Raw genomic sequence first — 18,992 nt, forward strand, 5'->3', positions numbered from 1 at the left:
TTTCTTCTTCTTCAAATGCCCTTTATTTGACAGGAAGGATGTCATTTCCAAAAGTACTTGGAGACCCACATTTAACTTGAACAACATTGTTCTTTTAGATTATTAAGGCTGTTCAATTTTCTCTGTTGGTTGCTACTCTGAGTTGGAGACTCTTCTGAAATGTCAGACGGAGAAAACGGTACTGGTTCCAACATAATATAAAAAGCAAAGCTTTGGAATTAATGCAATCAATAGCCTTTGCAAACAAAGTTAAAAAGCAACAATTGAATGTTCAGATGTATAAAACCATCTTATTCCTTTTTTTAAAATATCAGTCTGGCCAAGAAATTGATAAATGCAGTAAAGAATTTGATTCAAAAAGCACTTAACAAGTACCTAAATCCTCACAATACTTTTTATATGATGTACATGTTATGCGTTGTCGTAGCGATTATACTGATGAAAGAGACAGTCCATGATGTCCGAGAGATGTCAAACTGGCATTTTTAATGTTGGCAGATGTTCCAGGTTTTATACTGGGACACTGAATTGAGAAAAAGTAAAGTATCATGTAATACTAATGGTGAAAAACCCAAAATCCAACAGAATCAAAGGTGGAAATAGCTTAGTCAGCTTGACTGAAAATAGGGCACTTCCCTGGAGAAAAGAATCAGAAGCAGGAAAGAAATTGAAAGTCTTCAGAAAATAAATAAAATCCTATAGCACAGAATTACAAGATTGCAAACATTCCCAAACCAGGGAAGGACCCATCAAAGAAAGAAAACTATAGAACAATATCATTAATGAATATCAATACAAAAATATTCAAACAATTCAATGACACATCAAAAAAATTATACACCATGATCAAGTTGGTTTTATCCCAGAGATACAAGTTTGGTTCAACATACGTAAATCTGTACTTATAATGCACCACATAAATAAAATAAAATTTTTTGATATGATTTTATCAATTGGTGCAGAAAAGGCTTTTGATAATATCCAACATCCTTCCATGATTAAAACACTTAAGAAAGTATCCTTAGATGGGACATTTCTAAAAGTGATAGAGGCCATCTACAGCAAACCCACAGCCAATATCATATTGATTGGAGTAAAATTGAAAACATTTCCACTCAGGTCTAGAACTAGACAAGGATGTCCACTGTCACCACTGCTATTCAACATAGTACTAGAAGTCCTAGCCATCTCAATCAGGCAACAGAAGGCAATCAAGGGTATTCAAATGGGATCAAAGGAGGTCAAATTCTCACTCTTCATGGATGACAGGATTTTATACCAGGGACTCAACTACAAAGCTCTTAGAAGTGATCAAGGAATATAGCAGTGTTTCAGGATACAAAATTAATACTTACATATCAGTAGCTATTATATATACCAACAATAGTCAAGGACTCTATTCTTTTTACAGTAGTGTCAAAGAAGATGAAATACTTGGGAATTTATCTAACAAAGGGCATGAAAGATCTCTATAAAGAAACTTATGAAACCCTGAGAAAAAAATAGCAGAAGATGTTAACAACTGGAAAAACTTACCATGCTCATGGCTAGGAAGAATCAACATTGTTAAAAGGTCCATACTACCCAAAGCAATCTACAGATTTAATGCAATCCCCATCAAAGCACCAATATCATACTTTAAAGAACTTGAAAAAATAGTACTTCATTTTATATGGAATCAGAAAAAGACTCAAATAGCCAATACATTACTTAGAAATAAAAACAACTCTGGCGGCATCATGTTACCAGACTTCAGGTTATACTACAAATCGATAGTGATCAAAACAGCTTAGTACTGGCATAAAAATAAAGATGTAGATCTATGGAATAGAATAGAGAATTAGAGATGAACCCAACCACTGATCTTTGATAAGCCTAACAAAAACATGCACTGGGGAAAAGATTCCCTATTTAACAAATGGTGCTGGGAGAACTGGCTAGTGACCAGTAGAAGACTGAAACTGGACCCTCACCTTTCACCACTAACAAAATTTGATTCTCACTAGATGAAAGATTTAAATTTTAAGGCATGAAACTATAAAAATACTAGAAGAGAGTATAGGAAAAATGCTTGAAAATAATGGCCTGGGAAAATATTTTATGAGAAGGAACCCCCGAGCAATTGAAGCAACACCAAAAATATATTACTGGGATCTGATCAAGCTAAAACCTTCTGCACAACCAAGGGCACTGCAAGTAAAGCAAACAGACAGCCTTCAGATGGGAGAAGATTTTTTGCAGGTTATGATTCTGACAAAGGTCTAATAACTAGAATCTGCAGAGACCTCAAATTTATCAATAAAAGAATAACCCCATTTCTTTGTGGGTAAGAGACTTCAACCGAAACTTCTCTGGAGATGACAGGCAAATGGCCAATACACACATGAAAAAATACTCATCATCTTTAATTATCAGAAAAATGCAAATCAAAACTACTCTGAGATATCACCTAACTCCAGTCATATTAGCCCACACCACAAAATCCCAAAACTACAGATGCTGGCATGGATGTGGAGAAAAGGGAACACTTTACACTGCTGGCAGGATTGCAAACTAATATAACCTTTTTGGAAAGAAGTATGGAGAATTCTCAAGGAGCTAAAAGTTGACCTACAGTTTGATATTGTAATTCCATTACTAGGTCTCTACTCAGATGAACAAAAATCATTTTACAACAAAGACATTTGCACCAGAATGTTTATTACAGTGCAGTTCATAATTGCCAAGTCTTGGAAGCAGCCCAAGTGCCCATCAACCCATGAATGGAATAACAAATTGTGGTATATGTTTACCATGGAATACTATGCAGCTATTAAAAAAGATGGAGACTTCACATCTTTTATGTTTCCCTGGATGGAGGTGAAACACATTCTTCTTAGTGAAGTATCTCATGAATGGAATAAAAAGTATCCAATGTAATCAATGATATTATGAAGCCAACATATAATCACCTGCACATTCATATGAATGATAAAACACAAATATAGTCCAGAAAGAAGGAGGGGAGGGAGGAAGGGAGGAGTGGAAGGAGGGATCTCACCTAATGTGCACAATACAAGGATACATTTCAAAACAAATCAGAGTAAATTATAAATCGTTTACCACAAAAAAATAAGTGAGTTGATGGTTAAGTTTATCAGTTTGATTTAAGCATTTCACATTATATATTAAATCATTACACTGTACCCCATTATTATATACAGTTATGATTTAATAAAAGTTAAATTAAAAAAGTTTACAAACATGCCAAATAAGGAAAATGTATAAGAATTTGAAATTTCACATTGATTGTGTATGAGAATACAAATTTTTTCCTGTGATTTTTTATGAATGGCTTAGCATACATGTGGATAAAAAGTTTTCTTTAAACAGTACTGCCCAACTGTCTATAAAATTTGACATTGTCAACAAAATAGCCTACCTGGGGAAAATCGTATCATAGCACTAATGCATCTTAAATAAAAAAATTACCAGACTCTTTACTTTTGTATCCATTATCTGCTTTTGTTTATGTTGTTGGAAAATGAGTTTTATAATTAATGGTTACTAAGTAAACTACTCTCCAAATACCTTTATAAGTAAAGGCTAAGTATATTTTACTTCATTTGTTTGAGTTATAGTCAAACTAACTTTCTATTATTGATCTTGTTGATCTTGTTTTATTCAAGCCAATATTAAATTACTAGGAAAATCAAAAGGATACTACTTTGGAATAAAAGGCTATTACTTTGACATAAAATATAAGGTGGTTAACGGATGGATAGAAGGATGGATAGATGTATGAAAAAACCCATGCAGAAAAACATAAATTGTACGAGCTAGGAGTGGAAATACAGCTATTTAAAAGTCTTTAAAATTTTCCATATGTTTAAAATGTTTTATAAAATTCCAAAAGCCAATGAAAAAATTCCAGAAGGATTAGAAATTGTCTAAAATAATTTATTAGCAACTTTGTCAGTGTACAGAGTAAAATTCAGAAAATTACAGACAAATAAAGACTTTGCATTAAAAATCTCCTATTTTATTTCTAGGTAAAGGATAGATTCATAGATCAATAGTATTTGAAAATATCCATTTATGTGGAAATAGTTTTTTACTGCTACACTGGTGTTATGCTTTATCAATAACACCATCTGAGTGTCCTTGTTAGGTAGATGTCACCGGTTGGCTCAGGTCTGTCTGCTAAGATCACAGCTCCCAAGTGGGCCAATGATAGAAGGATTTTTTGTTTCCTCAGATCTACCCAAGTACAGTAACATATGACTAAAATTTCAAAATTATGTGGCACCAACCAAATAATTATGGCAATCAGTTTTGCATCTAGTCATGGCAAAGTTTTCTATTTATTTTTTTCTAATCTTGATCCGTACTGTTTTAAATATTCTTTGCTCTTGAAATCATATTAAAATTTTCAGTGAGCCTAAAAAGTCCTTATTGGTTCAGAATTGATGAATCTAGGAGCACTGTTTTTCCTAGTCCCAGCACATAGCTCTTCCCAGTCAGCTCATTAGTAGCTACTCTGAATTGCTGCAAAGATTTCTCCTCACATTCAACACTGGGCCCTTGAAATTCGAAATTTTCCAAGAATTTTCCAGAACCGCAAAGCTGAAGATGCCTAAAGATGGTACCTTAGTACTTTCATTGCTTCTTAGCAGACCTGGATTTGAAAAATTCCACACAAGTTGATATTGATTCTTTAAAAAAAAAAAATATGTACAAAGGAAATGTATCTGTCAATCGTCTTTAGAAACAGGGTTAAATAACCATTTGGGAAATTTTCTAACGGCGTCACATTAAACTTTAATCATACCTACATTTTTATGGGGCTTTTAACTTTGCAAACTGCTTTCACATGCATTATCTCATTTCATGTTCTGTTGCAATGAAACAGTGTCTAGGCTTTAGGGTTGAATTACAATGACATAGATATCAAAATGTTGACAGGGCCATTTCAAAACAATTGACTATTACGAGGCCAGCCAAGCTGAAGCGTTTAAATGGGAATTAATAAGCTTCAGGCATGAGACTTACCAAGGGTTAAGATTCTGGTAGGTCCCTTAGCATTCTGCTTTGGTGGTTGAGATTTATCAGATTCATTTTACCTCTTTTTTTATTAAGGTGAAATTGTCTTCCTTCCTTTTCTCTCCCCATTGTCCTTCTTTTTTTCTGATTTTCTTTTTCTTTTTAATAAATCTACAGGTCAGCCCAACCCCAGGGTGCATCCGCGCTCTCATGAAGATGCTGTACTGTCCGTACTGCCGGGGACTCCCCACCGTGAGGCCTTGCAACAACTATTGCCTGAACGTCATGAAGGGATGCCTGGCGAACCAGGCTGACCTGGACACAGAGTGGAATCTGTTTATAGGTAAGAAGCCCCTGAGCGCGCACCAGAACAGAGGTGGGAGGACAGCAAGCGTTCATGAGTCTTGATGGGCAGGTCAGAAGGTACGCTGATTCGCACAGTCCGGGAGGATTATCAAAACACAGCTTTTAGCGAATTATAAACACTCTGACATTATTCTTCTGTTTTTATGCTGAAAAATGAGACTTTCTCGTATATTGTATATAACAGTCGTATGCACGATTGCACAAACCAGCTGTCTTGAATTAGCTGATCTCGCTGATGAAGATAAAAGCCATCTTGTTGATTTTAGTGAGCCCCTCTGAGAAGGAACAAGTTAGAAAGGGATCTTTTTAAAAAAAAATAAAAGGCATAGGATGGTCTCTTTTTTATTTGTATTATCTCAAGATAATCATAGGTACTAGTAAACAATGTTTTTCTTAAACTTCTAAGAATGGACATAACTCAATATTTTGGCAAAAATATGCAAACTTTCTCTCTTAATCTGTGGCAAAGAAGGATTGGAGCACAGAGCATGACAGGGGCTCCCGGTATTTGGAAGTGGAACGAGGAGAGGGAGAGAGAAGGCGGGAAGGTCCGTGAACACAGCTGTGCGCTTGGGTTACAGAATCATTCAGAGGTTTGCGTCACCCAAAGATATTTCCCAAATTGCCATCCAAGGATAAAAGGACACATTTTATAGGCTTCTCTCAGGAAACTACACAGGCCTTGAAAGAGTAAATGTGTTTTCTCCCCCTCTGTCAAATGGCCTTCAAATAAAAGTACTTTCAACTACATTTACTGCAATTACGTAGTGACAGGCAGAGTGGTGAAAATAGCAGTGGCATTTGTCAGCCTCAGAGGGCCTTCGTCACTTATGCAAACCTCGAAAGCAGACTGCACTAGTAACGTGTTCTGACATCTACGGTTTGGGTAGGAGAGAGGAAAAGATGTAAGATGTGTTCAAATTCAGAGAAACCTCAGGTCACTGGGCAAAGCAGTGCTCAGGTAATGAGATTCCGCCTCACAGTCAGGCCTATGGGCTAATTTGCTATTTTGCTCAGGAAGGCCTGAGGAAATGGTATTGAAGTGGAGGAGAGAAGGCTTTAGAGTGGGCAGATTCAAATGGAAGTCCTAACAAAATCTCAGAATCATTTGCAGAAAAAATAAACTGAAGTGCTGTTCTTTCTCCTTTCAGTGGGAGGACAAAATCTGTTTGAATGATCTTGTGTTGCTTTATTTGAAAAAAGATGGAGTTTTAAAAGGTTAATCGTCGAAAGTGACATGATTCTACACTAAGATTTTTGTTCTTTGCTAAGATTTTCGAAAGAGGTATCAATGAAAAAAAAGAATAAGCTTGATCATCAAAGATAATAAGGTTTTGATTTTATGGCAGAGACAAAATACCCAAGTATTGGTAATAAAAAAGATACTTTCATGAATAAATCTAAAAAGATTTGCATATTTTAGATCAGAGTAAACCTCACAGCATCATTTGGAGTCATACAGATCATTCCTACTTTTTCCTTGAAACTGCCTTAATTCCTGGCAAAGTCCCTTTGCCTTTGGTCAGCCTGCGAGTTACTGATGAAAGCGGGCGTGTGCATTTCGTTACTGAGAACAGGACATCATCGACAATGAGAGTATGGGCTTTTTAACTTGTAAGAGCAACAGTGACTTCTTAACTGGCTCTTTGTTTTCAATACTTGTTGGCTGTTTTAATGGAAAACAAATCTTTAAACTCTCTAACAGTCAGGTTTCTTGGATGCCAATTGAGGTGTAACTAAATGTCTAGAAAAACATTTGACTTAAAAACCAAAATTTGAACCCACCTTGTGTTGGATGTCCTTTAATGGAGAGAGAGCCTTGTGGTTGGTCCTCTGTGAATGTATTTCATACCCTTTTCCCCTGTCTCTTGTCCTGTGAGTCCCAGTGGTCTCTAAGAACATTTCTACAGTTTCTGTCTTTTGGTTCTGGTATGGCATTGAGAACTAACCACCAACATAGACATATGGAGCAAAGTACATCATTGCTAATACTTGTCTAAATCTGCAATGTTAGTTCACAAATTTACTGCATGAATTAGTCAAATATGCCAACTCCATTTTCCACACAGATACATCCAAGATGACAGCATTACAGAGCTCATGAATACAGCGGCAAAGATCAGTGAGCAAATCAGTACATCTAACAAAAGCTCCATGTAATAGCCCTCTCTCTGGTGGGCACCTACAGCACATCACTCTCAGGTTCTCAGCATCTTTTCAGCAAACCCTGAACCCCCACTGCTGTCAGCCCTGTGGGCTTTCTTTGCCTGCTATGTTAATGTCCCAGTGAATACATTTCATAGATTTTTTTTCTCTAATTATTATCTCTCCATCTAAAATGTTACTATTGAAGTGCAAACAACCATCCGTAAAAACAAGAGTCAAATTGGTGACACAGCTTTATGATCTTTGCAAGGCCACCAATTAATTGCAAGTGATTAGTGACTATTTGAAATTCGGTTGGTGTCTGGATCATGTCGAAAGAAAGGCCGTTATCTTATAAAGTGAAATGTTTTAAGTGTTCAAGTAAAAACCCTAGTGATATTCCATCCACTTCTGAAGTTCTGTAGTTTGGGGTTATTTTAATCTTCAAAAAAAAATAAAAAAAAGAGGAGTCTATTCAGTATGCATTTTTATAGTTCTCCTTCAAGATGTTTAACTCCATGCCCTACACAGAGGAGGTGCTCAAAAGATTCTTATCCAGTAACCATTGCAGGAAAGAGAAAGAACTCTACGTTTTACATGAAGAGCCTTTTTATGAAACGTTGCTGACAATGTTGAAGAAGATGTTAGTCGTTCCCTTCAGAGGACTTGAAAAACACCTTGGTTCACCTCCGGCAGCCCCGTTCACCTGCTTGCAGGTAGCAGGAATGGTTTCCCAGTACAAAGCACAGCCTAGCTTCCACCAGTTACATAAATGAATGGGTGTGCCACACTGCACTCCTGTGCTTGGCGGGACCCGAAGGAAGGGCAGAGTGGTTTCAGCCTGTTCTCACTCTCAGGAGTGAGAGTGTGTAGGAGAAAACCCTCATTGGAGGCACTGACAGTCTCTGCTCAGCCCCTGTCCCAGGTGGTGCTGTGTATTCATTCACAACTTATCCGCGCCTGGCTTTCTGAATATCCCTGCCTGGCTTTCTGAATACTGCCTAAATGCAAAATGATTTCCTTGAAACATGCTCACATTAAATTAAATCTCCTAGAGGGAGACACAGTTTGTAGACAGAACTCATTTCAGTAATATCCTGTGGTTATCTGGAGCGTTTGGCATTGATGCCAACAGTTCACAGATAAGAACTTAGCTATGTGACAAGAGGCCATGTTGCAGATGACACCGAGCTCGGAAACACAAAAGTCAAGGCTGAAATTACCTTGATGTGGCTACAATAAATCTTACGCCTACTTTAAAATCGAGGCTGCATGGGTCAGCCTCCTTCAAACATCTGGAAGCTTCTAAGATTTTATAGACTTAGGAGAATCAGAGACAGATTTAAGAAACAAAAATGTTGCCAGCATAGGGAGGCAAAGGTTAGTGAGATAAAAGCAGGGATTCTATTTTATTCTATATTACTTTTTATCATCAAATGTGATCAAGTATTTTTAACAGCAAGCATAAATGTGAGACCTTAAGATGATTTTTGTCCCCATTATATAATCTGACTTTTTAGGCTACCCCAGTTAGCAAAGACCCTAATAATCTTAGCATATTAATCCAAGTCACTATACTGAATAAGCTACACGCATACTTATTTTGTTCTGAGGGAATTTAATGCAGTTAAATTAATTAACTGTTACAATAATAGAAGCACAGGATGCCATGTGTTTACTCAGCAAGAGAAGTTGGCCTAGACTAGGGAGTTAGAGAAGCCCTACTTTGCTAAGTTTAGAATAAAATCGTAAAGGTGGGATTGAATTAGCTTATGAAATATAATTGATACTGAACAGCTAGAGCATGTACAGGTATAACTGTTAAAAGATAGCCCCCAGATATTTTCTTAGTTTCTGTGACAATTTCAATGCTAGTTAGGTGGGAAACCTGTGGCCTCAAGGTCATCTGTGGCCCTCCAGATCCCCCAGGTGGTCCCATGACCAAACCTAGACTTCACAGAACAAAATCTCCTTATAAAAGGATTTGTTCTGTAAAATTTGGATTTAGTCAAAAATCTGCACTCAGGGATCCAGAAAGACAACATGTGGCCCCAAGATCCCAGGTTCCCCACCCCAAAGCCATTTGTTCTATTTTTGACAGGTTTTATGATCAAGTCTCACCACCACCATTGCCACTGAGTTCAACTGACTTGGAGAATTCACATTATTTTTCATAAAGGTTGAATTCCCAGACCTATAGATGCCCTCCAGTGGTGGTGGTGTGGAAGCCAGCAGAGGCCAGGCGCAGTGGCTCGTTCCTGTAATCTTGGTACTTGGGAGGCGAAGGAGGGAGGATTGTTTAAAACCAGGAGTCTGAGACCAGCCTGAGAAAGAGCAAGACTCTTTCTCTGTTAAAAATAGAAAAATTAGCAGGACGTGTTGGTGCACATTTGTAGTCTCAGCTACTCAGGAGGCAGGAGGGTCACTTGAGCCCACAAGTCTGAGGGTTCAGTGAGGCTTGATGACACCAGGGCACTCCAGTCTACATAACAGAGTGAGACTGTCTCGGGAAGAAAAGAAAACAGCAGAGTAGTGTGTGTGTTTAATTCAGGCCTTGGATGTTCGTAGCCTGACCAACTAATGGTATCCAACTTCCTGGGTTTTCTTCTTCCTTTTAAACTGACTGATGATTGGCTTTCCAGACACACAAGGACAGAGAACTGGCATGAGAGTGTCAAACGTGAAACCCAAGAAGCTGTAACACCAGTGGCAGGTCCACGAGGCCCTGCCCTCAGGCAGTGCTACTCATTTCTTCATTTATTCATTAATCCAGCATGTGCTTCCCGAGTGCCTGATGTGAAATCTGCTGTGGGTTGAGCACAGGGACAGATCAGGGAACAGGCAAGGCCCCGGCTTGCTAAGAACAGCACTCAGTATAGCTCCTGTGAATGGAACAGATGGAAAGAACCAGACAGAGAAATGGAAGGGAATCGCTGCTCTACTTTGTAGGTCTTCTCTTGTAATGGAAGTATGACTAATTCAGTAATTTAATAATCACATATCCCTGTTGTTAATGGACTCTGTGAGTGCAGGGACGGCAGAAACAAATCAGATAATGAACCTGATTCTTTCTTGGTGACAGCTGCTATCACGTTGTAAATTGGAGCCAACCACAAGAAAGCTGTGTTAGTGTCACGTAACGAATGGCTACTTTGGGGGCACGAATGACTTTTTTAGGACCTGTAAGAGTTGTTAATCCGGAAGGTAATTCACAACCTTGTATTTGGCAAAAATGCTGCTGGATAAGCCTTATTTGAAATTAGATGATAAATATTTATTGTTTCCAGTAAGTGAACTCAAATTTTCTTTTATAAAATGTGCAGAACTGTATGGTGTTATACTTCAGAAGGATGTAAAATAAACACAAGGAACGATTTCAAGCATTTGTATAAGAGAATACGCTTTCAAATGCTGTCTGAAGCATGAAATTCTAGAATATAAATCTGATAAGAAATTTTTCAGTGACAAAAAATTCCACAGTCAAGTATATGACTCCGGCTGATATATCCTGAAACCAGGTTGTAAAAACCTGTAGACTCGAAATGTAGAAAATTATTTCCTTGAGACCAAAGAAAATGAGAAAATTCTAGAATTGCATTTAGCAGAAGCTTTCGAGCCACCTTCCTCTCCGCTTTATGTAATACAAGAGCCTATTTGATAATACAGTCCAGGAACACAAGTCTTAAATTGAGGAACAAAAGCCAAAGCCAGGATTTTAAAGTCTGTTCTGTTAGCTGGAGAACTCACTTTTGCCCTTATGCATTAAAAGCACTAAGATTTCTTAAAACCCAAAAAACACTGTTTTCTAGCCTTTGAAATCTAACCCCTCCTAATACTCTGCCTTCCTTTTACAATTATTGATTTAATATTTCTCATTTCTGGGGGACATTTATCACTTGTGCTGTTCTACCTTTAACGCTGGCAGAATGCATAAGTGACATTAACTACTCCCTGAATAAAAGAAAACAGTTGGCTGACACCCAATAGCCCATCGCTGGCCACAGTTGTTATCAATTACCTAAGTTTAGAAAAAAATGTTTACTCTGAACTCTGCATATGGGGAAGTATTTTTATTTTGCACAAGAGGGTTAATGCCTTACGGGTGGCATCATGCCTGGGGCTATTCCGCAAATATAGAGAGGCATTTCTTAACCTCTAAACACTTGCTAATGCTGGTCTTGAGGAGGCAGCCCAAGGGACACACAGGACTGCAATTTCTGTTCTGAATCAAGCAATTTTCCCATGGATCAAAGCAGGTAATATACACCAAACCTAAAATTGGTTGATATTATACTCCAATAGTCATTGCAATGTGTCTCTGTGTGTGTGTGTGTTTCTTTTACGCCTAATATTAACTTCTGTTCATCTATTTTGGGGTCCCTTATAAGTCAACTTCTATACAACTTAAAACTTTGGTTGTTTCAATTCCTATTTACTGATTACTACATTAGGATATTCTAGACTAGACCTTCAAGATGGTACAACATGACACAAACGAATGACCTGAAGTGAGGCATGCCCGTTTTGCAATTATAACATTAACTAGGATACAAGATGTTTTATTTGTGAAAGGACATTCACTGAAATGCCTTCCCCAGTTTCTCTCTCTAATTTCTATGAAAACCAGCAACAGAAGGTTTTAGTTTACCAGGAGAAGGGAGAGCTCATCAAAATGATTCAAGGTAGCTAGAAAATTGCTTTGTATTTGGAATTTTACATTTTTATTTTAACTTAGATTTCAATTTTGGTGTTTTCTATAAATAAATAGCTCGGTGTGATATTTATATTAAAAGGTCCTTGTTTTTGTTCACTGACATTTGACTTTAATGTTAGAGTTTTTATTGTCATGTTTTCAGTTTCAAGCTATAACACAGAGTACCTGGCCTTTGGCGCCTACAGAAAATATCTGATGATTCTTTTTTTAGAATAAATGCTTTATTTTTTTTTTAATACAATCTGACATGGTTACATTAAACTACTCAGCATAGCTTTCACCTCGCTTACTTGATTATTCTGCCAAAACATCTATGTTCTACACTTCACAGATTTGACTTGTACCCTTGTCATATGCTCCAAGGGTGGAGTCCCGCCTTTAGCCTCCCTCTGCCAAAACTTCCCCCTTCCTTCCCTTCCATTTCTCTCCTTCATCCTGGGTTATAGTTGTGTTCTAGCTTTCATAAGAAAGTATGAGTAAATATAGGTAGGTTTCATAGAAGTACTGAGCACATTGAATACTTTTTCCTCCACTCTTGAGACATTTTACTCAGGAGAATATGTTTGAAATCCCTCCATATAAACATAAAAGGCTTCATGTAAAGGCCTCATCTTTTTTAAGGCTGCATAGTATTCCATGGTATACATATACCACGATTTATTAATCCATTCATGGGTCAATGGACACTTGGGCTTCTTTCATGACTTGGCTACTACAATTTGAGCTGCAATGAATAATCTGGTGCAAATATCTTTTTTAAAAAGTGTTTCTTGGTCTTTTGAATATACTCCTAGTAGCGGAATTGCAGGACCCAACAGCAGGTCAATTTTTAGATCCCTGAGTGTTCTCCAAACTTCTTTCCAAAAGGGACGAAATAGCTTGCATTCCCACCAGCAATGCAGAAGTGATCTTTTTTTTTTTTTTTTTTTGCAATTTTTGGCTGGGGGCTGGGTTTGAACCTGCCACCTCCAGCATATGGGGCCAGTGCCTTACTCCTTTGAGCTACAGGCACCGCCCTCTGATAATTCTTTAGGATGCAATTAAATAGATTCCAAAAAGCCCAGAAACCCAGGCAAAAATCAAACCCTATGAGCATTAGCCCAATGACATTCTTAGCAATTCCAGTTGCAGAAGATAAGAACATATTATAGGAGAAATTGTTGTATTGTAGAAACTAGAAAATAAGAACTATAAATAGAGCTAAGAAAGTAGAAATAAAACATGAAACAATAGCTACTCAAAAACAGCAAATTTGTAACAGATCTTATGGTTACCATAACCACAGAGTCCTTCATGTGGTGACCAATTTAATAGAATAAAGGAAGGTAGGTTTACCTTCGGAGGCATTTAGGGCACTCTAAAAGTCCTGAGTAGCAATGAAAGTGAAAAATCCTTATTTTAACCTAAATAGTAAATCTTTGTGTGATGTAGCAACACTTTATTAAAATGTGTAAATCATGGTAGTGTTAAATGGTAGAACTTAGATTTCTTATCCCCTAAACACAATTTTTACATTAAGTACATGTATATATATATATATATATATATGTGTATTCCAATTGCTCTGAAAACTCATTTAATTCATGGTTATCTAAAGAGTAGAATTGCTCCTCATATCTGTACATTTGAGTCATTTTTGAAATGAGTTTTCATTTTCCTCAGGCTTGTTTTCTCAAACAATTATAAAAGATAGTTATTTAGAATCATCTTTTCATCTTGTTGACTTGTGACTTATTTATTATGACCACCCATCCAAAGAACCCAGGGTAGATACCAGGTTAGAAGACAAAACCACGGTTAATTATCCTTTTGGTTAAGGCGTGTTTTCATTTGCTACTCTATGGGGAGACTTGCCATAAATGTCCACAGAATAATTTAAACTTGCGAGGACCTTCATGGTACGGGAAAACTTTGAGCTTGCAAATCACTTAAAAATATTCTGTCTATAGATATTTGGTCAGATAGCCAGGAGAGAATTAAAATTAAAATAGAACATGAAATATGCTTTGTCCTTCGTATAACAGCTTACATAAAAATCCCACATGAAAAGGATGTGTCCTCAATTTTTTTTCTTTGCATGCATTTAAATAATTTGCTATGCTAAGAATTCCTTTCATTCCAACCTCTGAAGAAGTGAAAATTAGAAGGAGAAATGAAAAATAAGTAGTTGAATATATGGCCTTACCCCAAGCAGGGATATATATTCATATGCATCACATTTTTACTCTTTAAGGGGCAGGGATTATCTGGACAGATAACACTGACACTTAATGCCAAATAAGCCTCTCGATGTTCACCACTGAAATATCAATGCTCAGGAAATTAACTGATTTAATGAAGGCCCTAAGAGTTCTATTGGGTAGAATGAACAAGTCAGTGGATGGGAGAGAGTTTGGGAAGCAATGATGACCACTCATTTGATTGCCAGAGCTGGGGTTCTCAGGCTGAGTCAGGCTGGGAGTCCTTTTCTATCCCAGCCCTCCGCCTGACTCTCTAGTAGTTCACATGTGTTTAGGCACGTTGGAAGCCATGTGTTCTCTCAGAGGAGGCAGGACTCCTCTAAGACGGCACCTTTCCTCCAGAGGGAAAGTCGTCTCAGCATCCATCACAGTCGCACGTGAAAGCTGTTTGGAGCCTTCCGTGTTATTACTGGTGCATGTATCTCCCGGTTCTCTAAGTGCAATGACTTTGACTATTGTCACATTAATTCTCTATCTTTAAAAATAGTGTAGCATTTCAAACTTTTCTGAGTTGAACACAGTTATAGAGATGTATTCCATAAACCAAAATCTCTGGGTATGAACCAGCCGGATGAGGGAATTCCAATCATCATAGTCCCAACAGGAGTATCTCGTAATGATTCACCAAATACCAACACCCAGTGCACTGGGAGGAGGCGGAGCTGATTTATAAAAGAGGCCTGCACTAGGTGACACCTGTGTGTCCCTTCATTAGCCAGGCTTGAAGCATTTTCAACTGAATCCCTGTGGCTGAATTTAAAATATTTGCTAAGAACTTGGTGGCACAATTTACCACGTTACTAATATTATACTTTATTGATGGAAGATCTAGACATGTTCTTGCCATGTTTGTCCCTGAGAGAAGGTTTCATGTGTATTGCTACTGAATTGCAACCACAAATTCTAAAGCTAAGAAAGAGTTGTAAGAAACTGTTCCCTTCTTTCTGTGTTGCTGGATCTCACTGGGAAAACACTGGACGGCTAATATTTGCTAGACACTGACTTTATGCAATAAAGCAATTTAGACAATACTGCAGCGATTTCACACTTTTAAACCTTACAACAACCCTATTAAGCAGTTAATATTATGACCTCTACTTTACAGATGAGAAACTCGAGACCAGAGAAGTTAGGTGACCTGTCCAAGGTTACACAGCATTAAGTTGCAATGCCAGAATTAGGCTTCAGAGCCTGGTTCTGCCCTGATGTAACGTTGACTAAGTGTTTAAGAAGTACGTTAGTCTCTGGCTACATGGGTTGATAAGATATATTGGGGGAAGTTGAGAATTTGCTATAGTCAGCACTAATAGAATTTTCTATGATGATGAAAATGTTCTGTCTGTGCTGTCCAGCATGGTGGCCACCAGCATTTGACATCTATCTACTGAGACCAATCAACTGAGTTGTATTTAATTTTAATTAGTGTACATGTAGTGTACGTAAGTCACATGTGGCTTTTAAGCACTTAAAATGTGGCTAGTATGTCTGAGAAGTTAATTTTTTTTCATCTTATTTACTTTTATTTATTTTTTTTTTTTCAGTTTTTAGCTGGGGCTGGGTTTGAACCCACCACCTCCAGCATATGGGGCCGGTGCCCTACTCCTTGAGCCACAGGCGCCACCCTCATTTTATTTATTTTTACTGTTTTCCTACTTTATTGAAGTATAATAGGCAAATAAAACTTGTATACATTAAAGGAGTATGTGATGATTTTATAGCACATACTGTAAAGTGATTACCACAATCAAGGTATATTTAACAAATTTAAATTTCAATCACCATATGGATCAAGTGGGTACTCCACTGGAAAATAAAGATTTGGACCATTAACATTTCTATAATTTGCATAACATGGCTCAATATGTGAATACATCTAATTTCCTTTAAAAAATATTTGTTAGATATTTTTGTGCTTAGATCTAGACTAGACACATACATAGCAGACACATAAAAAATAAAACCCACAAAACCTGGCCCTAAGACCTGAAAAACTATGATTTTTCAAAGAGATGTGTGCTTTCAAAGTAGATTTGGGTCAAGAGCACCAATACTTGAGTGACTGCTCGAGCTTAAATTCTGACTCTACTATGTATAATCTCTCTGACTTGGGAACATTATTTATTCTTTGTAAATCTCAGTTTTCTCATCAACAAACTGGAGATGCTAGTACCTGCCTCTTAGCCTTGTGAGAATACAGCTCATAAGTCGCCAAGGGATAAGGCCCGTCCACAGAGGTATCACTGGGGCCGAAGCAATGTGGGTCTGTCCAGGTGAATAACCCGTGACAACCTGCAAAGAAAGCAGACATGTGAAGGTGGGAGGCACAGAGCAGACGAGCAGATGGGGAAATGGTAGGGCGCTGGAAACATGAAAGCCAAACAGATCACAAGGGCAAACTTCAAACAGAAGGAAAACGGTCAGATCACAACCAGTAAGAACTAATGGGACAAGGTTAGAAGACGCAGACTTCATTGGGTGAGCTTCTTCTCATACCTGTTTCTGTATTTGCCTTAGTTCCTGAAAGGTAGGACCCATCCCAGCAGAGATGACCTTGGCCCTGCTCAGGTGAATGACCCAGGATGGGAAAACAGTGGCAGGAAGGTCAGAATAAGCAGAGTGTGCTGTGAGTGGGAGCTTGTGAGAGGACCAGCCAAGCTCTGATAGACTTACGTGCTGGTGTGTACTGTGAGGTAGGTAAGACTGGTCAGGATGGGTCTGTGGAAGCTTTGACAACAGGAAAAATATATGGCTTTCTTTGCTTTGTAGGCAGAGACAAGGCACAGGGCTTTTTTAATGCCGGGAGAGGCAGGATCTAAGTAGTCATCTGGCAGCTAGGTCAAGGACGGAGTCAGATGTAGGGAGACTAGATATGTCATCTAAGCATGGCAGGAAAGGAGAAGGACAAACACTGATGGTGGGAGAGTTGGAAGGACACATTTATGGGACTTCATGCCTAAGTATAGGAGACTAAAATAGTGGGCAAAAAAGAAATATATCAGATACGGGGGAGATAAGTCCCCAAGAGAAAGGTGGTGCTGTCAGCAGATAGGAAGCTGTTTTGAGGAAGGGCAAATGTGGATTTCTTCAGTCTGTTTAGAGTCTGCTGGATTTGAGACACAGTGGGACCAAACGTGGAAATGTCTGATTGGATGTTGAGAATAGCAGTGCTCTATATATCCTGGTAGTTCAGGATGCCAAGAACTACCCGGGGGGTTTTCACAGCCCAAATAGCCCCATGGCCAACTTCCCTAATCGTCTCTGCCGGATCATGCATAGAATTCCTTCTCCGAGGCACCACTGAGGTGCCTGCATATTCCTTCTCTGTGAAATTACTCCATCTTTACCCCTCCATGTTAATCATGTAACAGCCTGCTCACCAGTCTGTGCTCTCAAAATGGGCCGTGTCTGGGCTCTCCGGCCTCTTAATTAAGTGCAGGGAAATATCTACCATGCAAATAGGAGAATGTTTAACATCATGACTCCATTGCTCCCCAAAATGTAGTTTGCAAACTCGAGGACCCCTTGATGATGATCGGATTTATCATACACGTTGACGTTTTTGTAGTTGCAGGCAATCCAAGAGGAAATTTATTTTCTATTGGTTTTGGCTTTTGCAATCCTTAGTGCCTGAACGACAGGATTACTTTGTTCAATTCTAGCCATTGCCAAATTCTGAATTTTTAGTCGTGGCACAGAATTTGTTAATTTTACAAAAAGAAAAGAAAGCTTCCCCCATCGGCTTTCCTTCATTTCCTTCATTGACAGGATTGTCCTTACTTCCCTGCGTGCCCCATGGCACAACTGTCACCATGAAATGCAGTGTGTGATGACAAGTGTAATTACTCAATGGTTTCCAGACATGGAGACCCCCCACCCCAAGGAAGAACACAAATATATGTGATGTACATTTTGCAATGCAACATTTGGAGGAGCAGTGAGGATTTTTTATTTGATTTTTTTTTTTTTTGGACTCTCATATCAGCCAAGTTACTGATTTAAGAATGCCCAAGAGTATAAATTATTTCTCCAAACCTCTGTGGTGACTTTTGTCAAATGCCTTCTGCTTAGCCTATTAAAGGTGAAAACCATGAAATGTTATTTGATTTGTAACCCAAGAAAATGCCCTAAAACCACCTGTCCCTCTTTGGAAAGCTGCCAGAACAAAGCGAGAGGCCTGAGAACAACTTGAGGTTGGAGCCTGCAACTCGGATCAGAGGCTGAGTCTGTGGGCTGCACTCAGTCCTGCAGTTTCTTCATGGATTTATACTGAGTTTTCTTACCCACCTGGGAGTATTAGATTTTGAGATCAAAATTTCAAATAGTTTAATAATGGCTGTGCAACATTAAAAAGCACCCCATGATGATTAATGTCGAATAGTTGCTATGTTTTCTAACATTTCCTTTGGAATTTGATTTGAGAAGTTCGTTTCAGGATACCTTTAATTTCCTTGCAGAACTTGTAGATATTAAAATCCATTTCCTTTGAGTGCCTCAGGATGTTAAAA

General features: G+C 38.2%; 1 protein-coding gene across 1 annotated transcript in view; it reads left to right on the forward strand.

Moving 5' to 3' along the window:
* GPC6 (glypican 6) overlaps window positions 1–18,992 on the forward strand; it is a 1,125,082-nt gene that overhangs the window by 764,883 nt on the left and 341,207 nt on the right. Inside the window, exon 4 of the mRNA XM_003789574.2 lies at window positions 5,200–5,365. Coding sequence (XP_003789622.1) covers window positions 5,200–5,365 — 166 coding nt within the window. The remainder of the gene's footprint in view (window positions 1–5,199; window positions 5,366–18,992) is intronic.

This window comes from Otolemur garnettii, unplaced genomic scaffold (genome assembly GCF_000181295.1).
Source record: "Otolemur garnettii isolate 467f Iridium unplaced genomic scaffold, OtoGar3 scaffold00034, whole genome shotgun sequence".
Taxonomy (NCBI): Eukaryota; Metazoa; Chordata; class Mammalia; order Primates; family Galagidae; genus Otolemur; species Otolemur garnettii.